This window comes from Cavia porcellus, unplaced genomic scaffold, assembly GCF_034190915.1.
Source record: "Cavia porcellus strain 051 isolate PalLab524CR breed Dunkin Hartley unplaced genomic scaffold, mCavPor4.1 scaffold_18, whole genome shotgun sequence".
Taxonomy (NCBI): domain Eukaryota; kingdom Metazoa; phylum Chordata; class Mammalia; order Rodentia; family Caviidae; genus Cavia; species Cavia porcellus.
The window spans coordinates 10702201-10728849 of record NW_026947501.1 but is presented as its reverse complement, the minus strand read 5'-3'; the positions used below and the strand labels follow the sequence as shown (position 1 = coordinate 10728849).

General features: G+C 37.3%; 1 protein-coding gene across 1 annotated transcript in view; it reads left to right on the top strand.

Moving 5' to 3' along the window:
• The window catches only part of Clhc1 (clathrin heavy chain linker domain containing 1), a 57462-nt gene that overhangs the window by 19563 nt on the left and 11250 nt on the right, over nucleotides 1–26649 (top strand). Inside the window, exons 3-10 of the mRNA XM_063229420.1 lie at nucleotides 1107–1294; nucleotides 4231–4364; nucleotides 5255–5456; nucleotides 5571–5683; nucleotides 6285–6369; nucleotides 18990–19096; nucleotides 21402–21576; nucleotides 25328–25530. Of these exons, the coding sequence (XP_063085490.1) occupies nucleotides 1107–1294; nucleotides 4231–4364; nucleotides 5255–5456; nucleotides 5571–5683; nucleotides 6285–6369; nucleotides 18990–19096; nucleotides 21402–21576; nucleotides 25328–25530 (1207 nt within the window). The remainder of the gene's footprint in view (nucleotides 1–1106; nucleotides 1295–4230; nucleotides 4365–5254; nucleotides 5457–5570; nucleotides 5684–6284; nucleotides 6370–18989; nucleotides 19097–21401; nucleotides 21577–25327; nucleotides 25531–26649) is intronic.

Here is a 26649-nt window from a genome sequence, read left to right as displayed (position 1 = left end):
ACTTCAGCAAACTATTGGTCTCTGAATAAAACAAGAAAATCAGTCTTTGTTTAATTGTTAAGTATGACATTATAAATCTTATTTCTCCTCTAAGTAAAAATCTAGTGGCTTAGCCAGGTGTGGTGGTGCATGCCTGTAATCCCAGCCCCGTTTGGAGGCTAAGGCAAGATCACCATAAGTTTAACTCCAATCTGGATAACTTAGTGAGACTGTGTCTCAAAATAAAAAATCAAATAGGGCTGGGGATATAGCTCAGTGTGAAGGTTCCAGGTTCAATTCCCGGTAGCAAAAGCAAACAAACCCTCAGTGCCTTATTCTAAGAACAGAGCGTAAAGCAGTGATACGTTCCTAGCAGTGGAATTAAGAAAATTGACACAGGAGTGAGAGCATAAAACAGAGAAAAGGCATCTTTAGGCCACTTAGATCCAGAAAAATCTGTCTTTTGAAATTGGTACATTAGTAGATTATCTTCCTTTTATATGTTATGATGATCACTTAATTATTAAGGAATGTATAGCATGAATATTTAAATAAAGGTAGTATCCTGAATAGATTTCATAAATATCAAGAATCGTGCTGAGAGTCATGCTGAGACTTATATGAAGTCAGTGAAGGAAATTGTACAACCTACTTATCTTTGCACGTCTGAATATTGACTTCTCAGAATTGTTCTTACCTAAAGAGCTGTCTGCTTTAAATTAGTATATATATAGTAAAATCATTTTTCAGTTGGTGTTGGTAAATTTAATACTTTGACTCAAAAAAAATATTTAATACTTTGAGAGAATACATGGGGTTATATATAAATAATATCTATATCTACAGTCCTCCTTTTCTCTCTTTCCTCCAAAATTTCTATCAGAACTATTTGTATATTTTATGTAAATTGTATATTTATTTGGCATTGTAAAGAATTCTGTTCTTCAGGATAGAGAGGCAATCTGAAATGGAAATCACTGGAAACTTCTAAAAGAAAAGCATTTCTTTTAGCTTCTTTTTCATTTTCACATTTGTTTCATTTTTTAAAATCTGTAATTGTTTGCAATTGTTATCTGTACTCTTGTAGAAAAATTCAATCCATAGCAGAAAAAAAAATCATATTTCAGGTAATAGAGCATGTTACTGCATACAAATCGATTCTTACTTCAATCAAAAAAGAGTATGATGCCTTTGTTGACACAATAAAGAAAAGCCAGAGAACCGCTTTTGCTCTTCAGAGAAAACTGAAGGCTTTGGCCACCGAGCCTACAGCTTTGGTACATCACCAGAGGAGAACAATGCAGCTCCAAGAAAAGTGAGTAGTCAGTAGCCCAAAAGGGGTGACTGTTGTTTAGTTAGTTATGCTAATCAGTGAGTGTCACTCTAACCAGGGCTTCTTAGTCTTTTAATTGCATTTTTATTTGAAAAGTCATATTTTATGTTGCCCCCTGCTACCAAGTTTTTATTTATTTGAAGTACAATGTTGTTTTGGTTTAAGCATTTTATGATACTTCTTATATAACTGGATGAAAATTGTAGTATCATAAGGTGAGGGATGCGGATATAGGTTCCAGTTAATTTCTTGCATGGAGGATTTGATAGTATAATTTCATGATTATTGTCTAAACTGAAGTACTTAATCCTGTGATGCATAAAGGTAAGTAACTTACTGGAAAGGATGAAAGTGTTCACTCTTACTGAGTAGTCTTGTGTTTCCAGTATCACTTTTGGCAAATGTTAAATTATTTGTATAGATAATTTCAAATTATCTTGGAAAATTGTGCAATTTGACTTCCATTTCTGATAGTACGGCCGCCTAGATTTTGGATAGACTTTCCTCCTGGAGAAAAATGCTACTGAAAATGTTTTTTAAAAACCTTTCTAAAAGTATAAGAAATCTGACGAAATAATAAGAGGTCATCTGGGTAAAATCTAATAAAAGGTAAGCAGAGCCTGAAAGCTGCTTTGGTCCTGAGAACATTTTTCTAAACTAGTGAAAATTTCAGTATTTTCTGTCCAATAGGAGATTAAAGACAAAGTCTAGGATCTGCCACAGGGATGCAGTTGACTAGGTAATCCTCTCCATCTAAAGCCAGAAGATAAAGGGCTGCATCCTACTAGAATTATTCTACCTCTGGGAACAGCACAGGAAATTGCATTCTGCTCAGCAGATTCCTGATGGGCACAAGATAGACTCTTGGATTGTTTTGTGAATGATGTCACTATGAACGTTCATGTATAGTGTCCTAGTCCCTGGCTTCAATTCTTTAGGAAGTCTGTTATTTTATTTCCACAGCCTATTTTATTTATTTTCCACTACTTTATCTCCACAATCTCCTTTTCATAAATACTGCAAGCTCTTACTGAGTCATCTGTAGGTTCTGAAAGCTGTGTATAATAATCAGAAGTTGCCTGCACTTATCTACACCAAGCTGGTTATGTGTCTTTTGTTTTGGGCCTGGAGATCGACTCAAGTGTTGAAGCCAGGGTCTCCTACTGAGTCACATCCTCAGTTCTTTTTAATTATTTTTTTGAGACAGGATCTAAGTTGCCTAAGCTGGGCTCAAATTGGCATTCCTCCTGCCTCAGCTTTCTGAGTAGCTGTGATTACAGTTGCGTGCCATCACGCTTGATGACAGACTAGGTTTTAATTTGAAAGAAAACCCGTGTCACTGACAAAGATCCTCTCATCAAACTATTTAGGCTTCCCTGAACCCTTTTTCAACCAGGCTTGAGTTTTGAGCTTTAATATTCACTGTACTGTTCAGTTTTAACAAGAATCCTGTCAGTTGTTTTAGGCGGAACTCATCACCCCTTGGTATTTGGTCATCTGACTGATTCCACAGACTTGGGTTTCCTCGCCCCACATGTTGACTGTCCATCATGTGACCTGCTGTTGAAGGAATCCTTGGGCAAGTCAGTTTCCTGGGAAGCTCTCCTTCCAGCGTTTTCTCTGAGTAATTTTCCACCCTCTCCTTCCTGACTATAGATTCCCAGTTGCCAAAGCTGCATTTGGAGTTGAGCCCGGTCTTTCTCCCCCACAGCAACACTTCGTTGCCTCTGCTGTCATGGCCTCTTGCTTCAGTGGCCATCTTTACCATGTTTTAACAAGTGTTAATTTCCCTGTAACGGTATCTAATCTATTTTAATCTGTTTTCTTAATTTAATGTTATTTATCCTTTGTGCCAACAAAGCTAAGAAGTAAATTTCAAGTCATCCTTAAAGTTTTTAGCCAGGTGCAGCGGCGCACTGCGGTAGTTACAGCTACTTGGGTAGGAGGCAGGAGAGTTAGGGGTTCAGGGCAAATCGGGGCAACACACCAACATCCTGTCTCAAACACAGATAAACAAAGAAGCACAGCAAGAATGCATGGAGAAGGAGGCATGAGACAAATGAACAAATGAATCAGTGAAGGAAGGAATTTATACTCCTAGATTTTTAAGATTCTCTTTTCTGAAGGAACTTAATTTCACCTCAGTCGGTGCTGTCCTTCCTCTTGCATCCATGTGACTGCATTGGGATGAACGAAGGTCCTCAAAGATACCAGGTTCTAATCCTTGCAATGTGTAATTCTTTAACTTAATTTGAAAAAGGTCTTTGCAGATGTGAATTAGGCTTTTGAGGTACGGAAATAAACTAGGTGGGCCCTAGACCAGTCATAAGCATCCTAAGTCTCCGTAGAAGAGGGAGCAGAGAGGTGTTTGACACAAGGGGAGAAGACTGTGTGGCTGTGGAGGTTTGCAGGCCCGGGCTGGTGGAGGCGAGGAAGGCTTCTCCTAGAGCTTCCAGGAGAAGCACAGTCCTCACAGTTTTATTCTGGTCCTATAATACTGATTTTGGACTCCTGTACTTCAGGACAGTAAGGCAATGATTTGTAATTTAGTCATTAAGTTTGTAGTAATTGTTATAATAGCCACAGAAAATCAATACATTTATTTACAAAAACAGTTTGTAAATTGCAAAAGTATTTCTGACTACAAGGAATAGGTAGTACTTTGAGGTCAGATTATGCTTAACACTTAAGAATTTCCAATGGAATTAATGATCATAGTATTAGGTTTTACTGATGCTCTGAAAGAATATTATTCCACATTTCTAAAGTTAACTTTCTCAGGACATTGTTTCCTAAACTACATACTTTACATGATTCAAAATAACTGAGCAGAATGCTTACTCTGTTTTATTTTAAATCTCATGACTTAAGAATTAAATTAATTGAAAGAAAAATCAGAAAGCCTCTCTGTTTTTCAGAATAAGAATTATTAAAAATAATTCCTTGAAGATTCAATTGCAAATAGATCAAGTGAAACACCTGAGGGCAGACTATGATGCAAAAGAAGTGAAATACTGTACTTTCACCAGAGATGCTTCAAAACCTATTCCAGGTACTGTGCTTCATTTTAAACACTTACATGAAACCCCAGTTGTTTCTGGTTATTACCTACTACAAATTAACGTAATTGTACTTTAATGTGTGCACTTTCCACTTGTACGTTGCATAAACAAGTTTTAGTCAGAGTTTTAGGTTGATGAATGGCAAATAGAAAACTTTAAACAATCCTAAAAGGTCACATGAATTCCAGTTTGGCTAAATTAAGTATGGTTGATTTATCCATGTCAGCATCACCTGGGAGCCAGTTAGAATGTAAATTATTGGACCTTACTGCAGACCTATTATGTCAGAAGCTTGGTGATTCAGTCTGATAGTGTTTTATCAAGTTCTGGGTAGTATGTAAAACTAGCCATTGTGAATTTTGTGGTCCTTAACAGGGTATAAGATATTTGGTAGGTTTTTATGCAAAGGCGGAATCAATAACTAGAAATTTGAGAAAGCCAGATTTAGTCTAATGGAAGAAGTTGTACCTTGAAATTACTCTATACTAGAAGATTTTAACTGAGTTTGAAGGATCATCTTGCATTTGGTGGAAGAAGGGGTTAGATTCATTTTCAAATAAAACAGTCACTAGCAAACTCAAAATAGCATACCTAGGAGAAAGTGCAGAAAAACTGCTAAAGTGACTATTGAGGAGATTCAGGGTATTGGAATGATTCCAACCTCATAGGATGAATCCAGGGAGAAGATTTGAGATATATCTTTTATTCCATTATTGGTTGGTGCCCTCACACTCAGGATGGGGCTTCCTTCCTGTTCGTCCATTATTCAGACACACCCAGAACTATGCTCAGCCCATCAGCTGGGCATCCCTTACCTCAAAGTGACACAACAGTTAACTGTCACACTTGACCCGTTTGATTTGTTTCTTTTTTTCCATAGGTATGACTCTCCAAGAGTCTGTCAATTTAGATGCTCTCAGTAAATATATGAAACGACTCGAAGATAAGTATGTAGAAATTAAACAAGCTATGTCAGTAAAATATATACCGGCTCAAAAGAAGGCTGATTTAGATCAGGAAATGATTGTGTTACTAAAACGGCGAGATATAGCAGAAAATCTGAACAAAGAATTACAGTTTCGGTATGAAAACTGATTACAGACTTTTAAAGTTTGATGATTTTATTTGTATTTATTTTCATTTTCCACTGTTTGATTTTAGGCTCAATATGTTGTTGATGCCTTTTGTCTTTGTAGCTATCAAAGACTGCAGATTGTTTCATATGCACTTACGTCATGGGTAAAATCTGATATGAGCAGCTCATTTCAAGACTTCGTGGACCAAATTCAGAAAACCATGGGTTTAAATGGTAGCCTGTCTATCTGTCTCTGTCTGTCTCTCTGTCTTGTCTCTGTGTAATTTTTTCCGCAGTGCTGGAGAATGAACTCAGGGCCTTGCACATGCTAGGCAAGCACTCTGTCAGTGAACGACATCCCCCAGCTCCCTCCCCTTTTTAAAAAAGGCTGTGGAAGGATCTTGGTAAGTCACCCAGGCTATGCTTGAACTTGTGATCCTCCTGCCTCAGCCTCTGAAGTACCTGGGATTACATGTATGTGACATCATGCCTGGCTTGTCTATATATTTTTTTAGTTAGCACAGTGTAAAACATTTTTCCCCAGAAAGCTTAAAAAATGAGGTTTTCCAAGGCTGAGTTCAAAGAAAACTCTGTTAGTTCTATTACTTTTTGGGTTTCTTACCTCCATAACTGGCTGATTGTTGGTAAAGAACAGATGTGGTGAGCTAAAGAGAAATGCCAGGACGCACAGACGAAAGTGACACGAAAGCCCTTAGTTTAGGAAGAGGTTGGCATTGTTTGAAATCAAAGCTATAATTGTTAGTATTAAAATGTGTGCTTATTATTTTCTGTAGATAAGTGACCTCAAATATAGTGATCTTTTTGATATTTACAGGTGACCAAGGCATTTTGGAAGAACTGTTTGAAGATGACCCAAGCAAGGCAAAAGATGCTGAAATTATGCTTTACTACATTGAAAGGCAAATATTTAAAAAGCTGCGATTTTCCATGTATACGTGACCACATTTGTGTTTAGTTGGTATATTTTGTTTTAAATGCTGAGACAGGGATCTTGCCATGTTGCTGAAGCTGCGATCCAATGTGAGACCCTCCAATCTCAGCTTCCAGCTTCCCAGCGGGGACTCTTAAGTGTATGCGATTGCTATTTAGTCTCTTGAGCCACACTTTTTGGCTTTTTTTTTGAGACAGGGTCTTGCTGAGTAGTTCAAACTGGCCTTAAATTCACTATGTATGTCCCCCATGCTGGCTTGAGACTCACAGCAACCCTTCTGCCTTGGCCTTCTAAGTGCTGGGGTTAGAGGCACTTGCCTCCATTCCTGAGTAGCTGTTAGTTTTTATGTCTTTAAAATTCTAGTTGATGATTAGAAAATAAACTAGAGTTTTTTTGGTAGATTCTTTGTCCAAAAAAATACAGCAGTCTAGGAGGTTTTTGATAGGAGATAAGAGGATTATAGTGTTGGTATAAATTTTATTTATACTTTTCTTGAATTTCCTATCAACTTATATTATTAAATGTTTTTGAAAATATCTTTTTGGTTCACATTATCCTGGCCAATTCGTTTGCCTTATTTCCATTGTGTACCATATTAAATGGTTTATTTCATCCTAATAATTTAATGAACGTATGTAATATTCCTAGTCTTTCTCCTCAATTTTTTATTAGCATATGTTTGCAATGCACACTCAACACATTTATCATGGAGGAATTAGTACATATGCATACTGCATCTTTTTTTTAAAATTCTTTTTTTTTGTCTTTTTCCTTTTTATCGGTACCGGGGATTGAACTCACGACCGCCTGCTTGCAAGGCAGGTGCTTATGCCACTGAGCTAAATCCCCAGCCCTACATATTGCATCTTGATCTTTGTTACTTCCCCTTTCCCTGCCCTTCCTTTCATGTCCACGTCCCTTTCTCATCCTTTAAAAAATAACTTTGCTTCATTGATCCTTTATGTTTTTTATTATTCTTTTTTTGAGACAGGCTGTGTCGTTCCCTCTCGCCTTAAACTTACTGTGTATCCCAGGCTGGCCTTGACCTCGCCGTGACCGTCCTGCCTCAGCCTCCTGAGTGCTGAGGTTACAGGGGGCACCACCACACCTGGCTATTTTTTATTATTCTCAATTTCATTAATTTCCATTCTGATCTTTTTTATTTCTTTCCTTCTATTAGTTTTAGATTAGGATTATCCTTTCTAAGATTTGGAAATCCATTACTAGATTATTTCTTTGTGACCACTCTATTCTTTTTTTGTATGTACAAGATGATGATTAGGAAATAAACTAGAGGGGTTTTTTTTTTGGTAGATTCTTTGTAAAAAAAAACAAAAACCAAGTGTCTAGGAGATTTTTGATAGGCAATAAGAGGATTATAGTGTTGGTGTAAATTTTATTTATATTAATATTAAATTTCCTTCTTTGAACTGCTTTTATTGTCCCACAGGTTTTAATATGTTGTACTTCCATTATCATTTGATTCTAGGAAAGTTTTTATTTCTTCCCTGATTTCTTTTGTGGTCCACAGAGTATTCAGTAGCGGGTTATTTCATCTCCATGGGGTTTGTGTAGTTTCTGTGACTTTATTGCTATTGATTTCTGGCTTCATTCCTTTATGATCCAATAATATGCAGGGAATTATTTAAATTCTTTTGTATTTACTTATTTGTATTTACTCTTTATGGCCTAAGGTATGGTCTATTTTAGAAAAAAATTTCACACACTGTTGAGAAAAATTTGTGGTTTGTTATTTATGGAATACCATGTAGGTATCTGTCAATTTTGTTTGTTCGATGGTGTGGTTTAACTCTGGTATTTCTTTGTTAATTGTTTTGTTTGGCCGACCTAACTGTGAGGGTGGCCTTTTGAAGTTTCCCACTATGAATATATTGGCGTCTATCTGTCCTTTAAGTCTGGTAGTTTTTGTTTTATAAGGTGGGGTGAGCCAACAATCAATGCACAAATACTTACAGTTGTTATCTCTTCCTGTGGAATCGTTCCTTTTGCCAGGACGTGGTGTCCATCTTTATATTTTCTGAACAATTCTGGCATGAAGTTTGTTGTGTCTGAAAATAAGATCGCTAGTCCTGATTTTTTCTGGGATCTGTTTGAATGGTGTATGCTTTTATTTTCCACCTGTGGACTTCCTGTGGGGTGAGTGGCTTCTCCTGTGGGCAGAGTATGGCTGCATTTTAATCCAGTCCACCAGTCTGTGTGTGCTGACCGGAGCCGAGGCCTTTGATACCGACGGTTGTTATGGGAAGGTGTTTACTGCACGTCTGCTGCCTCTGTGCACTCCTTCTGTTCAGTTAGTCTCCCCGCTAAGTGACACTTTCCTTTGGGCCCCTGTTTGCTGGGGGCCTCCCTGTCTCATTTCCAGGAGGGAAAATACTCCCTTGAGTATTTTCTGTGGTGCTGGTTTTGTGGTCACGTATTTCTTTAGGATTTCACTTTCCTGGAGGGTCTATTTCTCTGGCAATTTTGAAGGCTCATTTTGCAGGAGATACAAGTATGGGCTCATAGTTGTTTTCTTTTAGGGCATGAAAAAGTTCTCTGTGGACTCTCCTGGCCTTTAAGATTGAGACATCTATAGTTAATTTTATGGGCTTGTTTCTTTATACCTTATTTGTTCCTTTTCTCTAGCAACTTTTTGTATTTCTTTTGTTGAGTTTCTGGAGTTTTGATTATGATGTGTCATGGCGAGATTTTTTTCTGATCATGGCAATTTGGGGCTCTTCATGTTCTCATACTTCAGTATTGATTTCCCCCTAGATTTGGTAGTTTTTCCTGCTATGCTTTTGGTTAATAAATTTACACATTTTGAATCATCTTCGAATTTTTCCTTTATTTCTATAATTCCATGAGTGATTTTTCTGTTTTGTTTTGGTTTTTTTTTTTGGAGTCATCTAGCAGCCATTGGGTCCAGCTTGCTTGGTGTCTTGTCATTTTTGGCCTGTCACTGAGTTTATGGTGTACCCTATCCACCTTGTATTCTATTTCTGACACTCTGTCCTCACATTGGTCAAGAATGTTACCCGTATTTTTCATTGACTTTTAAATATTGTCTCTGCTGGCTTTCTCTTCCTATTTTCTCCTCTTTTCCAAAGTGGTAATTCATGTGTTATATTGTCCTTCTTACCTCAATTAGTTTGTTTCTGTAACCTCATTGAGCATTTTATTAGTAAAATCCCTTATCTGTTTACTTAAATCTTTGAGCTTGTTAAGCATCTTATAGATTTTGCATATGTATTTCTTATTTTGTCTTATCAAACTTTTTTTTTTTTGTCTTTTTGAGACAGTGACTCACTATGCAGTTCAGGCTGGCCTTCAGCTCACTTTGTAGCCCAGGCTGGCCTTGAACTCATAGCAGTCCTCCTGCCTCAGCCTCCTGAGTGCTGGGATTATAAGCATGTGCCACCATGCCCGGCGTCATCAAATATTTTAAAATCTTTTTTATTTTTTTAAATTTTTAAGACACGTTTCATTCTGTAGTGCTGGATGGTCTTTAACTTGAGCCACAACACCTGGTTTATCAAGCATTTTGGCTATTTGATTTTTGAGTTTTGTCTATTGCTTCTTCTGCTTCAATGTCTGTGATGTTAAGGGGCTTTGGGGGATATCTTTTAGCCTTTCTTTCTAACATTTTTTATCTTTGTGTGCGTGTCCTGTGGGTTGAAGATGAGTTAGATTAGAGAAACTGTAAACGTTATAGAGATCTCTCTAGGTAGACTGTGGTTCGCTGTGATGTATCCTAGGGTTTGACTATGTTTCCGTGTTTACATCCCTCTTCAATTTATTCAGCATAATTGTTGAGTCTGTTTAGTGTCTGAACTTATTCTGGCTGCATCCACAGCACCACTCAGAGAAGATAAAATGAACTGCAGTAATGTTAATGATACAAACTACTTAATGGCATAATGTAAAAACTAATTAAAAGCAACAATAATGGCACCATTAACAATAGAAAAGAAATAAGCAAAGTAAAAGAATCATAGACAGATTTATTATGTACAAGTCATAAGAACCAAGAGTAGCTGCAAATATATCATGTAACAATGTAAAAGAGATCTCCAATAATAGTATAGCTACAACAACCAAAAAAATATTGGACATAGCAAATATCTACTAAACCACTATACCGCCATTAACAATAGGAAAGAATTCAGTAATAATGGCATAGAATCTGCCAAAAAGCTTAATAGTAATAATAAAGATGGAAGAGTGATTAAAAGGAAAATTAAAGATGTATAATTTATTTTAAAGAGATTAAGACAAAACAGGACATAACAAAGCAGATCAGAACAGAAAATGGAAGCAACACAGTATTTCACGAGAAAACAACCCATAATTAATAGTCACTACCACAATGTCTCTTTCTTTGAATTAGCTGCATATAACTTCATACATAATAGCATCAAACATAACAAAATAGTATAAAAACATTCAAGAGAATAAAAGTATTACAGGGCATTCAGAACCAATAACAGAAAACAAACAATGGTTACTGTATTATCTCATTTTCAATAGAAAATTTATTTATACTTTCACATGTAATGCAATCCAATAAGGTACAGCATGATAGAGCCAATGGGAACAGAAGAGCAAAAGCATGGTAGGACTTCAGGGTAAGTTGATATTATATCAGTACTGGCTATTATAATGACTTGTTTCCCTCAAATTAGCTGTTCATATCATCACAGATAATAAAATGAAACAAACCAGGACAAACCCATTCCAACTAATGAATGTGATCATTATAAGGCTTCAAAACAATGTAATGCGGAATCATGATTACCATAAACTCTTATGTACTCTTATTATTTCTTACACTAGGGAGGCTATATGGTATTTATACATGAGAATTTGATTTATTTCAGTATTTACACATGTGAGTTTGATTTATTTCGCTTATGAGTATGGTCTCAAGCTGCACTAATTTATTAGTAAAAATCTCAATGTGATTATTCTTTGTAGCTGAGTAGTACTCCAATGTATAAAAATACCACAACTTTTTTATCCATTCCTCAGTTGATGGACACTTAGGTTGTTTCCAAGATCTGGCTGTTACAAATTGTGCTGCAATAATCATGGGTGCACATAATATCAATGTGGTATGATGTTTTCAGTTTTTCTGGGAATATGCCTAGAAGTGGAATAGCTGGGTCAAATGGGGCTTCCAATTCCAGCTTTTGAGGAATCTCCAGACTGACTTTCACAATGGTTGCACCAGTCTACACTCTCACCAACAGTGCAGGAGAGTTCCCTTTCCCCACAGCCTCTCCAGCATTTGTTATTGGTGGTTTTCTTGATCCTGGCCATTCTTTCCGGAGTGAGATGGAATCTTAGTGTGATTTTAATTTGCATTTCTCTAATGACTAATCATGATGAACATTTTTTCATGTATTTACTTGCCATTTGTATTTCTTCATCTGAGAAGTGTGTATTCATCTCAGATGCCCATTTTTGGATTGGGTCCTTGAGTTTTGGGAATCTGATTTTTTAGAATTCTTTATATGTTTTAGGCAGAAGGCCTTTGTCTGAGGGACAGTTCACTAAGATTTTTTCCCAGTTTGTGAGTTTTCTTTTCACTATGTTGGAGATTTCTTTTCACATGCAGAAACTTTTTAATAAGACGTGATCCCAGTTATCGATTCTGGGAAGTATTTCCTGTGCGGTTTGAGTCCCTGTTCATGAATTCTCTACCTACCCCTATGTCTTCAAGAATTTTACCCAATTTGTCTTCCAACAGATTTAGTGTTTCTGTTTAATATTCAGATCTTTGATCCATTTAGATTTTAATTTAGTACATGGTGATAGGCATAGGTCTAGTTTTAGTTTTCGGCATATGGAGAGCCAGTTTTTCCAACACCATTTATTAAACAGACTGTCGTTCTTCCAGTGAACATGTTTGGCCCCTTTATCAAAGATAAGGTGGTTGAGTGTGTTTGTAATTGTGGTTGTATCTTCTAATCGATTCCATTGATCTTCAATTCTGTTTTTATTCCAGTACCATATTGATTTTATTACAGTAGCTTTGTAATATAACTTCAAGTCAGGGATTGTGATGCCTCCTGCCCTTCCTTTGCTGCTTAGAATTGCCTTTGCTATTCTAGGTCTCTTCTGATTCAAGATGAATTCTAGGAGTGATTTCTGTAGGTCTATGAGGTATATTGATATTATTTTCTTTGGGATTGCATTGAATGTGTATAACAATTTTGGGAGAATGGCCATTTTTGTAATATTTATTCTCCCTATCCATGAGGAAGGGATGTCTTTCCATTTTCTGAGATTATCTTCCATTTCTTTTTTCAGGGTATTATAGTTTTCCCTGTAGAGATCTTTTACTTCTTTTGTGAGATTAATTCCTAAATATTTCATTTTTTTGGATGCTAGTGTGAAGGGTGTGGCTTCTCTTATTTCTCTCTGTAATTTTGTTGTTAGTTTATAGAAATGCTATTGATTTTTGAGCACTGAATTTGTATCCAGCTACATTGCTGAATTTATTTATTATATCTAGGAGTCTTTTTTTTTTAATTGGTACCAGGATCGAACTCACGACCGCCTGCTTGCAAGGCAGGTGCTTATGCCACTGAGCTAAATCCCCAGCCCTATATCTAGAAGTCTTTCAATGGAGTTTTGGGGATCTTCTATGTAGAGTATCATGTCATCCATAAATAATGATAACTTCCTCTTTTCCTATCTTTACCCCTTTTATTTCTTTCTCTTGTCTAATTGCTCTGGCTAGTATTTCCAGTATTATGTTGAATAAGAATGCTGATCAGGGACATCCTTGTCTTGTGCCTGATTTTAAGGTGAAGGCCTTCAGTTTTTGGCCATTTGATATGATGCTGGCTATTGGTTTGTCATAGATGGCCTTTATCATATGGACCTAAAGACCATCTATTCCAATTTTCTGTAAGCTTCTTATCATGAATGAGTGTTGGACCTTATCAAAAGTTTTTTCTGCATCTATAGAAATGATCGTGTGATTCTTACTTTTGGCTTTATTGATATGATGGATTACATTTATTGATTTACGTATGTTGAACCATCTCTGCATGCCTGGGATGAATTCCAGTTGGTTGTGGTGTATAATCTTCTTGATGATTTGCTGCATCCTGTTTGCCAATATTTTATTGAGGATTTTTGCATCTGTGTTCATTAGGGAGATTGGCCTGTAGCTCTCTTTTTTATTTGGGTCTTTCTCAGGTTTTAGTACAAGAGTTATATTTGCTTCCAGGAATGACTTAGGAAGAATTACTTCCCTTTCGATTTCATTGAAGAGTTTGAGGAGTGTCAGCATTAAGTCTTCTTTGTATTTCATGTAGAATTCCGCAGTGAATCTGTCTGGGCCTGGGCTCTTCTTTGTAGGTAAGGACTTAATTACCTTTTCAATTTCACTGGTAGAAATTGGGTTATTCAGCAGTTTTACATCTTCTTGACCCAGCTTTGGTACTTCATATGTTTCTAGGAATCTGTTCATTTCTTCTGTGTTATTGAACCTATGAGAGAGTAGGTGTTTTTGAAATAGGTGTTGATGATCTTCTGTATTTCTACAGAGTCTGTAGTGATTTTGCCTTTTTCATTTCTTATTGCATGAATTTGAGCTTTTTCTTTCCTTTTTTAAAGTAGGTTGGCTAGGGTTTATCAATTTTATTTATCCTTTCAAAGAACCAACTCTGATTCATTGATTCTTTGGATTGTTTTCTTAGTCTCTATTGCATTAATTTCTGCTCTGTTTTTTATAATTTCCTCTCTTCTTTTGCCTTGGACTTGACTTGCTCTTCTTTTCTAGCCGTTTGAGGTGTAGTATCAAGTTGTTTATTTGTATTCATTGTTTTCCTGGTGTGAGAACTCAGTGTAATAATTTTCCTCTGAGAACTGCTTTCATTGCATCCCACAGATTCCTGTAAGTTGTATTTGTATTTTCATTTGCTTGTAGGCATTGTTTAATTTCTACTTTAATTTCCCCTGTGACTGCTTGATTGCTCAAGAGTGTGTTATTCAATTTCCATGTGTTTGTGGGGTTTTTGCAATTTCTTTTATCATTAATTTCTAGTTCCATGGCACTATGACTTGATAACATGCATGGGATAATTTCAACTCTTTTGCATTTATTTAAATATGTTCTGTGGTTTAGTATGTGGTCTGTTTTAGAGAATGTCCCATGTGCTGCTGAGAAGAATGCATATTCTGATGTTGTTGGATATGTACGTCTATCAAGTCCATTTGTTCACAAGTGTGATTCAGTTCTGTTATTTCTTTGCTAATTTTCTGTCTGGTTGATCTGTCCCTTGGGGTCAATGGTGTGTTAAGGTCTCCTATTATAATTGTGTTGTTGTTAATTTGATTTTTCATTTCTATTAATAGTTGCTTTGTATAACTGGGTGCTCTGGAACTTGGTGCATATATATTTAAGATTGTTATCTCTTCCTCTTGAAGTTTTCCCCTAACCCATATGTAATGACCCTCTTTATTTCTTAGGATCATTCTTGGTTTAAATTTCACATTGTCTGCAAACAGAATAGCTACTCCCACATTTTTTTGGGTTCCTGTTGCATGTAGTATTGTTTTGCATCCTTTGTCTTTCAGTATATGAGTTTCCTTTTGGGTTAGATGGGTTTCTTGTAGACAGCATATGGTTGGATGTTGTTTCTTGATACATTCTGCCAGTCTGTTTCTTTTAATTGTTGAATTGAGACCATTTATATTAATGGTTGTAACTGTTATATATTATAGGTTTATTATTGACATGTTATCTTTGTGCTGTTGCATCTTTATCTTTCCATTCTGTTTAATTGTCTGCCTTGTTTAGTGTTTTTTTCCTATGGGTGTCTAGAATGTCTTTCAGTATTCTTTGCAGGGTTGGCTTGGTGATCATGAAGTTCTTCAGCTGTTCTTAGTCATGGAAGTATCTTATTTCTCCATCGATTTTGAAGGTCAGTTTTTCAGGGTACATCAGTCTAGGTTGGAAATCTTTTCCTTTAGGATCTGAAATACTTCACTCCATGTTCTTCTTGACTTCATTTTTCGTGTTGAGAAGTCTGCTGTGATTCTGATAGGCTTTCCTTTATAAGTGATCTGTCTCTTCTCTCTACCAGCTTTTAATATTCTGTTCTTATGTTGGGTTTCTGGGATGGTGGTTATTATATGTCTGGGTGTAGTTTTACTTTGGTTATGGCTATCTGGAATTCTATATGCTTCACTAATCCTATGTCATTTTCCATTCTTGTGTTTGGGAAATTTTCTGTTATTACTTTTGTAAATAGTCTCTTGATATCATTTGTGTTGTCTCCTTTTTTATTTATCCCTATCAATCTTACATTGTTTTCTTTGAGTCATCTTGCAGTTGTTTGATTGCTATTTCCTGATTCCTTGTTATTTTTAAGAGATCTTTCCTTTCCTGTTCAATAGCTGCAATCTTGTCTTTGAGGTCTGAAATTTTATGTTCACTTTCATTGAGGCATTGAGGTGGTTTTGACAACTTTCAAAGGAATTTTTGACTTCCTGTATATCTCTTTGAATCTGCTTTATGTATTCTGTTTGTTTCTTATATTGTTCATCCAAGGATTCTATCTTTTTGTTTTGTTCCTGTAATTTTTTAACCTTGTCTTCTTTAGATGTGTTCAGCATCTCTTTCATTTTTCTTTTTAAACTTTTTATTGGTACCAAGGATCGAACTCATGACCACCTGCTTGCTAGGCAGGCGCTTATGCCGCTGAGCTAAATCCCCATCCCCCCTCTTTCATTATTTTTATCATTTCTTCTTTTACCTAGGAGATTATTTATTTCCAGTTTGAATTCCTTTAAAGCTTCCCAGAGTTGTTTATTTCAGTTACTATTATTTCAGGTATTTCAGGCATATGGCTTATATTTTCTTCTATGTACATGGCTCCTAGGCTTTCTTGGAATGGGGTGGATGTTTGAGATTATATTTTGGTCTTTTGTTTTGTCATTTTCCTATATTTCTGTGCTTCAAGTGTTATTCCAAAGCTTCCCCTGGGTGTGTTGGAAATTGTCTCCTATGTCCTGGGCTCTTGGGACTACTCTGGTAGCATAGCTCCCTCCTTGGGCAGTGACCCCCTGGATTAAAAAAAGCTTGCCAGGCACAGCTCAGGCAGGCCTAGAGCCTCCTCAAGCCGCACAGCTCCCACCTGTGGCAGCAAAGTTCCCGGGACCAAAAGAAGGCTACCAGGTGTGGTCCATGCAGGCCTGAATCCTGCCCAGCCCAATCTATTTGGCTGCTCGCCAAGCAGGTCCCCAACCACCCAGAGCAAGGATCTCAAGCTCTCCAGGGGATCGGATGTTGTGCAGGCATCTACCTCCTCAGGTGGCGAAGCTCCACCAGGCTGAAAGAAGGTCACTTGCATGTCCCAGGCAGGCCTCAAACCTCCTCTGCAGTGCAGCTCCTCTGGGTGGTGGCAGCGGCCGTGCCCTCCAGACCAAGAGAAGGCCGCCGGCAAGGCCCAAGCAGGCCTCTGCATCACAGATCCCTCCTCCAGGCGGCCAAACATGTATAATTTGAAAAAAAAGGGAAGATGAGAAAGAGAAACAAAAAGAGACAATTGAACTAAAGAATAAAAGAAAATTAATGATCAATTAATAATTAATTAAATAATAGAAAAAGACAAATGAGAAAAAAGAAGGTAAAAAAAATAAAAGAACAAAAAATAGGAAAAACACAAACAATGCCTCCTCCCCCCAGAAAAAGAGAAAAAGAGAAGAGTCTAAAAAATTCCTCTGTGTGTCTGGGTGACTGATTTCATTCCAGGGTCTTGGTAGCAGAATCCACCAGATATGGGTGGGCCACAGTGAGGCTCAGCCAGGGCCTGTGCTGTTTCCATGGCTATGTTTTGCTGTGTGAATGCTGGGTCCTAGCCTACCTTTCTTGCTGGATGTACTGGTGTGGCATCTACCTTGCAAATGCATTCAATCCTGTGGTTCTTAGTGTGTGTCCTTTCTTTGTGCCCTAAATCCCTATTTCCAACTGGCTTTATGATCTGCAGGTTCACGAAGCCCCTCCCTTACACCAGAGACCCTTCTGTTTGTACACCCAGCATGTGCAGTTGTCCAGGTCAAAGCATATCCCTGATCATGTTGGCTGATGGGAAAAGCAGATCACGGAGTGACTTAATGTCAGCACTTTCATACCCATCAGAAAACCTCAGGTGTTCTTTGCAACTGAATTTGCTACTGCTTAAACTTTGCAAGGGATCTGTGACTAGTTTGCTGCTTATTTGAGTGTTTCTTATGGTCCTTTCTGATCCAGTCACTGTGGTAGGGTGAACTCAGGAATCATGAAATGTAGTTGTTTTGTGCCTTTTGATTCTTGGAGAACCTCTGTTTTAACCAATGTATTCCTTCCCCAAATGGCTTCTGATTGTATCACTCTCACGTATGGCAGATGTTGCGGTGAATTTCCTCTGCAACTCCAGGCTGCCAGGTGGAAGGAGTCACTTTCAGAGTAAAATCCGACATTGTGTTTGCAGCTTATGGCAACATGAACTTTTCTGCGGACTCACACTGGGGGAGCTGTGGGTATTCCTGACTGCTTCATTTTTCTGTCTGAATTGTCTTTACTTTCTTCAGTGTCTTTATGGTTTCTGGTTTTCCTGTCAGCTCGTTCTTGATTCCTAGGACTCATTTTTCTCTTTGTTTTTTTTCCTGGAGTCTTGACTCCCACCTGGAGAAGCTGTCTTTGCCGCTGGCCTTTACCATTTTAAGTCTCTTAGCTCTAGTTTTATATGTTAAAACCATTTGCATCTGTTATCTGCTTTTGATTATAATACAAAGACATAGATAAAGATAATCTGGGGTGGGCACCAAAGCTTGTGTTATTTCCTTGTGATGCTTCCTGTAAGTCTATCAGCTCTGATATGACAGAAGAACTCTTGTTTAGATGCAAAGTTTTATATATTTTGCTTCATATTATGTTGGTGTTTTTTGCTCTTCTCTGGGTTCCACATTCCTTTGCAATACTTTGTAAATCTTGTTTGCTATGGGCTTATTAATTGTGAAGTCAGAGCTGTTTGGAAAATCTTTTGCTATAGGAAGAGGAGCAGAGGCTTAAATTATTTTAACTATCACTCTACTTCTTGTGTTAGCCTGTTAATTGGGAGTCTGATGCCTGGCAGAGCAACATAGGCTACTTAGGACACCTTTGGAGCTCTACTTTGGCTGCCTTTACATGCAAATAATAGTTCTTCTAGGCTGAGTTTCTCAGCAGATTGCCTTTTTTCCCCATGATACCTCTTTTCATCTTGAGATAATATAACTGAAAAAATTCTGAGCCCACTGTAAATTGACTTCAAGTTTTTACTTTCCCTTCTCTGTGACTTTCTTTGGATACTACTCTGGGAATAAAGTTTAAAAGCAGGAAGTTCAAACTAACTGGAAGGTGAGAGTATATACAAGGCAAATATTAAAGATGCTGAATATTAAAGATTTGAATGACATTTTACAAAGTGAATGAATCCAGCTTTAGTTACTAGAATTGCTCCTTTTTATATCATGCCATTATTTTAGTTTGGATTACATATTTTAACCAATTTTCTTTTTTATGTATATGAAATGCAATGGTTGTAGGTTCAATGAATTAATGTCACTTGGTGAATATGAAAAGGCGGCTTGTTTTGCAGCAAACAGTCCTAGAAGAATTCTACGAAACGTGAATATAATGAACAAATTTAAGGGTAAGTCTTTCTCTTTGAATTTTATTATAAATTATACTTTTTTTCCTTGTCAGAATGGAAAAGAATATTAAACTGAGAGGCTAACAATCTAGGATCTAGTCCTATCTCTGCCATTTATTGATTCCTGTAATCTTAAAACATTTGATTAGATTTTCTTAATTAAATTAGGAAATATTTCAAGTGTATAGAAAAGCATGGAGAAACATGTCTATGCTCATGAGTTCACTATCAAAATTTAGTAAATGTTGTGTCAGGTGTGTGGTGATGCACACTTGTAATCTTTGCACTCTTGAGCTGGGTAGAAGAACTGTGAGTTCAAATCCAACCCAGGATTATGGGGAGACCCTATCTCAAAATAAATAAAAAGACAAGTTAATTTTTGTCAAATTTGCTCCATATCCTTTTGAAAACCAACTTTCTGTGGTAAATTGCCAAATATACAACAGACTGTACATACTTAAAGTACCAATTTGTGAATTTTTACATATGTTTATAGCCTGTAACGTCATACCCAGAAGTTCCCTCATGCTGCTAGTAATCCTTCCCTTCCCATTACCCACTCCTCCTACCCATGTCTTCACAGCCTCTCCCCCTCCCAGTCCTCAGGCTACCAGCAGTCTACCTGCAATCACCAGATGCACGTTTATGCTTCTATAACTTCATACAATTCCAGCCATACAGGAGAATATCCTGTTTTGGCTGACTTCTTGCTCTTAAGCATAAATATTTTGAAATTTATATTGATAGATCTATCTCCTCCTGAGTGCTGGAATTACAAGTGTGAGCCACTATGTCCAGTAATCATAAGTTCTTTTATTGCAATCTTAGTTGCTAATTTCTGTGGCACTAAGTTACATATTACACTGCACAATATATAAAACACAGATTGTGGAATATCTAAGAAGGGTTAACAGCAGCAGAAGAATTCCAAGAGACAGAGCTAATGCAAAGGCAGAAATCCCAGAGCTCTGAAAAATCATTCTAGGTGGCCAATTAAGATTACAGACCAAGCAAAACTTGTGTGAGATATGGGCTTGTTGGGATTTCAGAGTTGGTGCAAAGCCATTGTCTGGACAGCAGACATGTTGAGTGCACTGTGTCCAGAAGGGCGATCAAGGTAAGCTGAAGCTGAGGACAGAGAGCTGGACTTTGTCACCCACTGACCTTAGGATGTACCCACCACGTGATCTGAAGAGGTGACGAGTCAGCATGGGTCACCATTGTGCCTCAGTGTTGGGTGTCCCTTTTATGTTTTAGAAACTCATGGGCTTATTTTGTCTCTGATACAATTTTGATGTGGCATGTGTTCATGTTCCCTGATTTAATTTGGTAAATTTACAAGTCATATTTTTCTTATCATGATTAATTTATTTATCAGTTTATCCCTTATGATTGTGCTATGCAGGTGGCATTTTGTTTTGTTTTAGGGTTTTTTTTGTTGTTGTTGTTTTGTTTTTGAGACAGGATCTCGGCCTGGCCTGGACTCACTGTGTAGCCCAGGCTAGTCTCTACTCAGTATGATCCTCCTGCCTCAGCTTCCCAATACTGGAATTACAGGCATGTGCCGTCACGCCCAGCTTATTGTAAGGTTGTTTAAATAAGCTGGATGTGTCTAGCATCTGGATGTGTCTTGCACAGACAGATTGCCAAGTTATTTTGCCTCAGCACTTGCACTCCAAATGGAGCAAACTGCTTTATAAAATGGAGCCACTGGGGGCAAAGCACAGCCTAGAAGCTATGCTTCCATCAGCGTGAAGTAACTAACAGCAGGACACAGTCCGTCCCACACAGGCTGTGTCTGAATAAATATGTTTATCTAATGTCCCGTTTTATGCTTGTTTAGTCTGACAGGTCGTGGAGCAATGCAGCCTGCCTGAGGAGTTTTATCTCAGTATACCAGCAACTCCATCTTTTGTTTCTCTATTAAGTCGTAGTTTTTCTTTGATCTTGGAAGATTTGCACTATTAGAAAATAAATTTTAATTTTTCATAGCTCTAGAAGCCAGAAGTCTGAAATCAAGGCAACAACAGGTTTGGTCCCTCCTGGAGATTGCCAGGGAGCTCTCCTAGCTTCTGGGGTCTATCAGCAATTTTTGGCATTCTTGCTTCATAGACAAATTACTTTAATCTCTACCTCCATCTTCACGTGGCATGGATAATGCTAGCTGTTATCCAAGGTGCGAAGGTTTGTCCTTACATACGTTTAAAATTGTAGAAATTACCAAGCGATGGAAACAGTAATCCAAAATTGGGAAAAGCGAACTGTCCCTTAAAGTATCTAACTCAAAACTGTTCTTATTTTATAGCTGTTGGAAGAATAAAAGGAAAGACTCTTCCATTACTTTTATTTTTTGAGGCTATATTTAGCACAAGTCACGCTTTTAGAAGTCCTGTTGATGCATATCTAACTTTGGAAGGAATCAAATGTGGACTGTCTGAAAAACGGCTTGATTTAGTTATCCACTGGGTCACCCAGGAAAAGTAAGTGAAAGTCAGCTTGTAACTGAAGTTTCATATCTAGTTAATACAGTTCTCAAGATTATATTTTATCACCCACATATTATTTGAGCACCTCATGGCAATTCATTAGTTACAAAGTATTTACTAAGGATTCATGGAGTAATAAGATCAGACAGAATGAGATCAGATCAAGAGTTGATTCAAAAAAAAAAAAAAAAAAAAAAAAAAAAAAAAAAAAGTTCAAAAAAACAAAAAAATTGGGGCTGGGGATTTAGCTCAGTGGTATAAGCACCTGCCTTGCAAGCAGGCGGTCATGAGTTCAATCCCCGGTACCGGAAAAAAAGAAAAAAAAAAAAAAAAAAAAAAAAAAAAGTTCAAAAAGAGTTGATTCACAGTCATTCACAAAATAATTCTGGGTGACTTCATGGTGGATGGAAGTTGGACAGTAAGGATGGACAAGGATCATCCGTGTCACACTGCTTGGGAGGGAAAGGCAGGGACTTGATTCTAAGCAGGCTGTAGGATACATGTGAAAGATGAACCAAAGAGATGTATAAGCTGAAAGATCACAGATCAAGGTGACGTTTAGGAGAACACTCAACAGGAGGTTGCTCCTTGGAGACAGAAGTTTGGGTGCACAGGGTTGACAGAGGGAGGATTTCTGAGGAAATGCCTGTTAAGAACTGAGTGACAACAATAGGGAAGTGATACTGTGGCCTCAGAGGAAGTCTGCTTGGCCTTGTTTATAAAGGATGGCTCTGGGCGTGAACTACACTTCAGAGCTATTCTCCCTTGCAGCAGGGGCTGGCCTTTTCGGTTTCTTCATCAGACTGCCAAGGGGGCCGAGGGGTGAGCCACCTGGAGGAGGTGGGAGCACACAGATTCTCAGGGGCAAAGTAGCTCCCCTCTGCCAGGAGCAGTGCTCTAAGAGGGAGTCACCTATGAACCACTGGCAGCCAGCACCCAGAGCAGCTGGGAAGGGGCTAGTGGCCAAGGATGGAGGTTGGAGGGGGCATTTAAGTGGCGTCTGTCCCAGTCAATAACTTGTACAACATAGTTGTATTTGTTTTTCTTAGAAGTTCGTCCATCAAGGCACAACTTCTCCAGAGTTCTGTGATCGTAATTCTTAGGAAAACTCCTAAGTTAGTGAGACAGGTTAAAGCTTCTTTTACAATTGATCCTAGGCTGTAATTTAGTTTTTACAATTTTATTGAGGTATAATTTATAGAGTATACCTATGTAAGGTATGTAGTTTGATAAACTTATAAAAACAGTTTTTTCTTTTTATTAGTACATGTTTGCATTACATAATGATTACATTGCTTTTAGGAATTGGTACATGCACATAATACATGTTAATTATTTTTTTAGAATCTCCTTTCCTTCCTCTTCTCTCCCCTTCTCTTGAATTTCTTCCCATTTGAACAAAATATGTGTATTTCCCTACTTTCCTTGATCTATATTTTATTTTGCTCTTTATTTATGTTTTGGGTTTCTCGTGTAAGAGAATTCTTATGATATTTAAGTTTGTGTGTCTGACTTATTTCATTTAGCGTCACAGTCTCAAGGTTCATCCACTTTCCTACAGTGACTCGAGTCTATCTTTTGTTTTGGCAGAATAGCGCTCCATTGTATATAAATATTTTCTTCATCCATCATCTGTTGGTGGACATGTAGGCTACTTCCAAGATGTACATGTTATGAGTTGTGTTGCTGTAAACATGGGTGTGCATGTTTCATTGCAATACAGTGTCTTTTACTCTTTCAGGAAGATACCCACAAGGGGCATAGCTGGGTCAAATGGAATTTCTAGTTTACATTTTTAAGGACTCTCCATCCACTCTGATTTCCATAGTGGTTGCACCAGTTTACATTCCACTAACAATGTAGAAGGGTTCTTCTTTGCCTTTAGTCTCACCAGCATCTATTATTTCATTTCTTGATAATACTCATTCTTTCTGGAGTAAAATGGTGTCTCAGTGTTGTTTTAATTTTCTAACAATGTTGAACATTTTTTCATGTAATTATTGGTCATTTTTACTTCTTCTGAGAAATGTCTATTCATTTCAGTTGCCCATCTTTTGATTGCATCTTTTATTTTTTGGGGGGCTCTTATTTTTATGAGGTCTGTATGTAGTCTAGATACTAACAGTCTCTGAGGATTAGCTGGCAGAAAACTTTTCCCTCCTCTGTAGTTGTGACTTCATTCTGTTGGTTGTTTTTTTTTTTTTTTTTTTGCCGTGCAGAAGCTTTTTAACTTGATATGATCTCGTTTGCTCTCAGATCCACTTTTTGAAGTTCCTGGAAGACTGCTCATTGGTTTGGTAGTTGGGGCATAAGAGCACACAAGGGGACTTTAGGAAGACGGAGTACGATGTGTGTGTTTGGGAGTGGAGGAGGTGCAGGTTCCAGGCCCACTTTCTAAGCCTGCATTGTTACTAGGGAGCACATCATTGTGGTACCAATACGGGGTTAAGTAATAATAGTATTAATAAGAGGTATTAATAATGATGTTAATACTAAAATACACTGATCACAATGCACTAAATGTATATAGTGCGTTAGAGGATAGTGGTATTAATACTGAAATACTGGAATTATTTGTCCTGGTGTTGCAGCCACGAGGTTGGCTCTCCCTTGTTCCTTTTCAAGAAGTATTATGACTGTGGATTGAAGCCTGTATTTTCATGTTCAAGTGTGGAAATCAAGGAATTACTTACCAGATCACTGACTTGTGCTCAAATTCCCCTCTTATTGTAGATTCACCTTCCTGCTGTCCACCCTAGGAAACACCGAAGGCTTTATTTTCTGAATTTTCAATGGAGGCGTTTTGTAGAGGTTTTTAGGACTTCATTTTAGTGTTATCAGTAGTTTGTTAGTGTATACAGACCCAATGTTATTTTTTAGTCGTTAATTAAAAATACAACTAAATACAATTTCCATATAGCTGATGATTAGAAGTGAAGTTGTTAATCATGTCCAGCTGCCCTTTGGCTCACGCTGACAGTTTCTAGGTGGAGTTACTGTGATAGTGCAAATGGCTCGCCTCAGTTGTGTGTGAAGATGCGTACTAAGGGTGATGCCGGTGGGGCCGGTGCGGTCACTGTAGAGCACCCGCCTAGCACGCACCAGCCCCTGGGCTCCTCTCCCAGCACCGCGGAAAGTCTGATGACACATGAAGTCTACCAACCGAGCTATCTTAGGAGAACTACTTCTTTCCGGTTCCCTTAATAAGTATAGTTACAGTCTTTTCTCCTCTTGCTTCTTATAAATCGGTAACAAAATTTTAAAAATAACAGTGCTACCATACTTTGTTTTTCTTTTAATGTAAATGCCTATAAAATCTATCTCTAATTATGAAGTGAAATTGTTCTCACTGTCTTTAGCCAACATTTAATAAGCTTTTACCTTCTATAGAGGTTAGAGCCTCAGTACACTCTGCATAACTTTTGAGAACATTGAGACCCCCAGTTGTAAGATAATTTTGTTTACCTTGTAATTTCAAATCTCACCAGTCATTTCAGGGAAGTTTTTAAAGAAACTTGGTCTTAGTTTCACCAAAATGTTTTCTTTCACAAAAGCATACGCCAGTTATTTTGTTGTTAAATCTCAGATGCATTTAATTTCTCCTGTATCATTTATTGCCTGATGACTTGGAATTCTTGTAGGCTATAGCAAATCCAGTCCTACTGCACTGAATTTTCAAGTATTCCAGTTTTAGCCACTCATCAAGAATTCTCTAATGTGTGCCTTATTGATCTGCTTGCTCTAGCATAACCTTTTCTGAGGAGGCTGGAGATGTGATTAGTGATTATGGAGAGCAAGATACTTTTCACAAGGCCAAGTGCTTGGCGTTAGCTCAGATTATCTACAGCAAATGTGGTCTGCACAAGAAAACGCTTCTGTGCCTGTGTAAACAGGGTCAGATCCATGAGGCCATAGAATACATGCAACGGTTTAGGGACTTGACTGCAGGTAAGTGAAACAGTGTACTTGTTTTTATATAGTCATATTCTGGACTTGGCTTGTAGGATTACTCAATAACAGATTTTATTTTAAATTCACATTATAAAATCTACTTTAGACATACTACTAAGTAGATTTTCTTTGTAATTTTTTATGAAAATAAGGTGCAGAAATTGATCTTCCTTGAAATTCCTTGATTTCCACACTTAATTTTTCATGAAAATATGATGCAGAAATTTCTTAGATAAGAAATTGGCTTTCATGGTAGACATTCAGATTCATTATGCATTTTCTTATTATGCATTCAGTAACTGGACAGCACTAGAAATGTATAGTCTTAAAGATAATTTAGTAGATATATTTGTCCATGTTTTGGGAATGTTTAACCTGCAGCCTGCATTTTTCTTCTCTAGTTTTTAAATGTTGTAAGAAAAATATTTTAAAATAAAAAAGGTTTTGTTACTTATATACTTTACATATTTGTAGCCCAAGAAAAGTTCACTTCACTCAAAAAGAGGCTATAAAAACAAGACAAAAAGGGAGAACACAGGTTGGACACACTAAACTGGAATATGTTATAAACATTAGAAATGATTTGGTGAAATAATGTTCATTTCAGAATTTTAAACACCTGCATTGTAACTGGGTAGTTATCTGAATGGTTAAAGAGTAGGCTGACTGTAGTTGAAGTAATCTCTATGTATTAGTTCAGAACTGTCCTTACTGTACGGAGTCCTGACATCTCACCATTTCCCATGTTTATACCAATCTTGGTTTACAGACTGTGTATCCTTCATCTAGGAAGTTGTAAAGTGAAACCAAACATAGTAGCAAATTTGGTCACATTTCCTGGGAAAAAGGGTATTTATGCCTGTTGACTCTGATGATCTTCCAAATAATGTCTTTTACTTCTCTATGTGGTTTTCAAAGTTACTCATTCCTTCATTAATAACAACATACCTGACATTAATATTGTAACAACAGTTAATTTCTAGGCTATTCATAAGCATCATATCATTTACTTCTTATGCTGACTCTTTGAAGTAGGCTTTGTCATCATCTTTACTTTAGATTAAAAAACCAAAAACAAACAAAAAAGAAAAGCCAAAAACCAACTGTATTTCCACA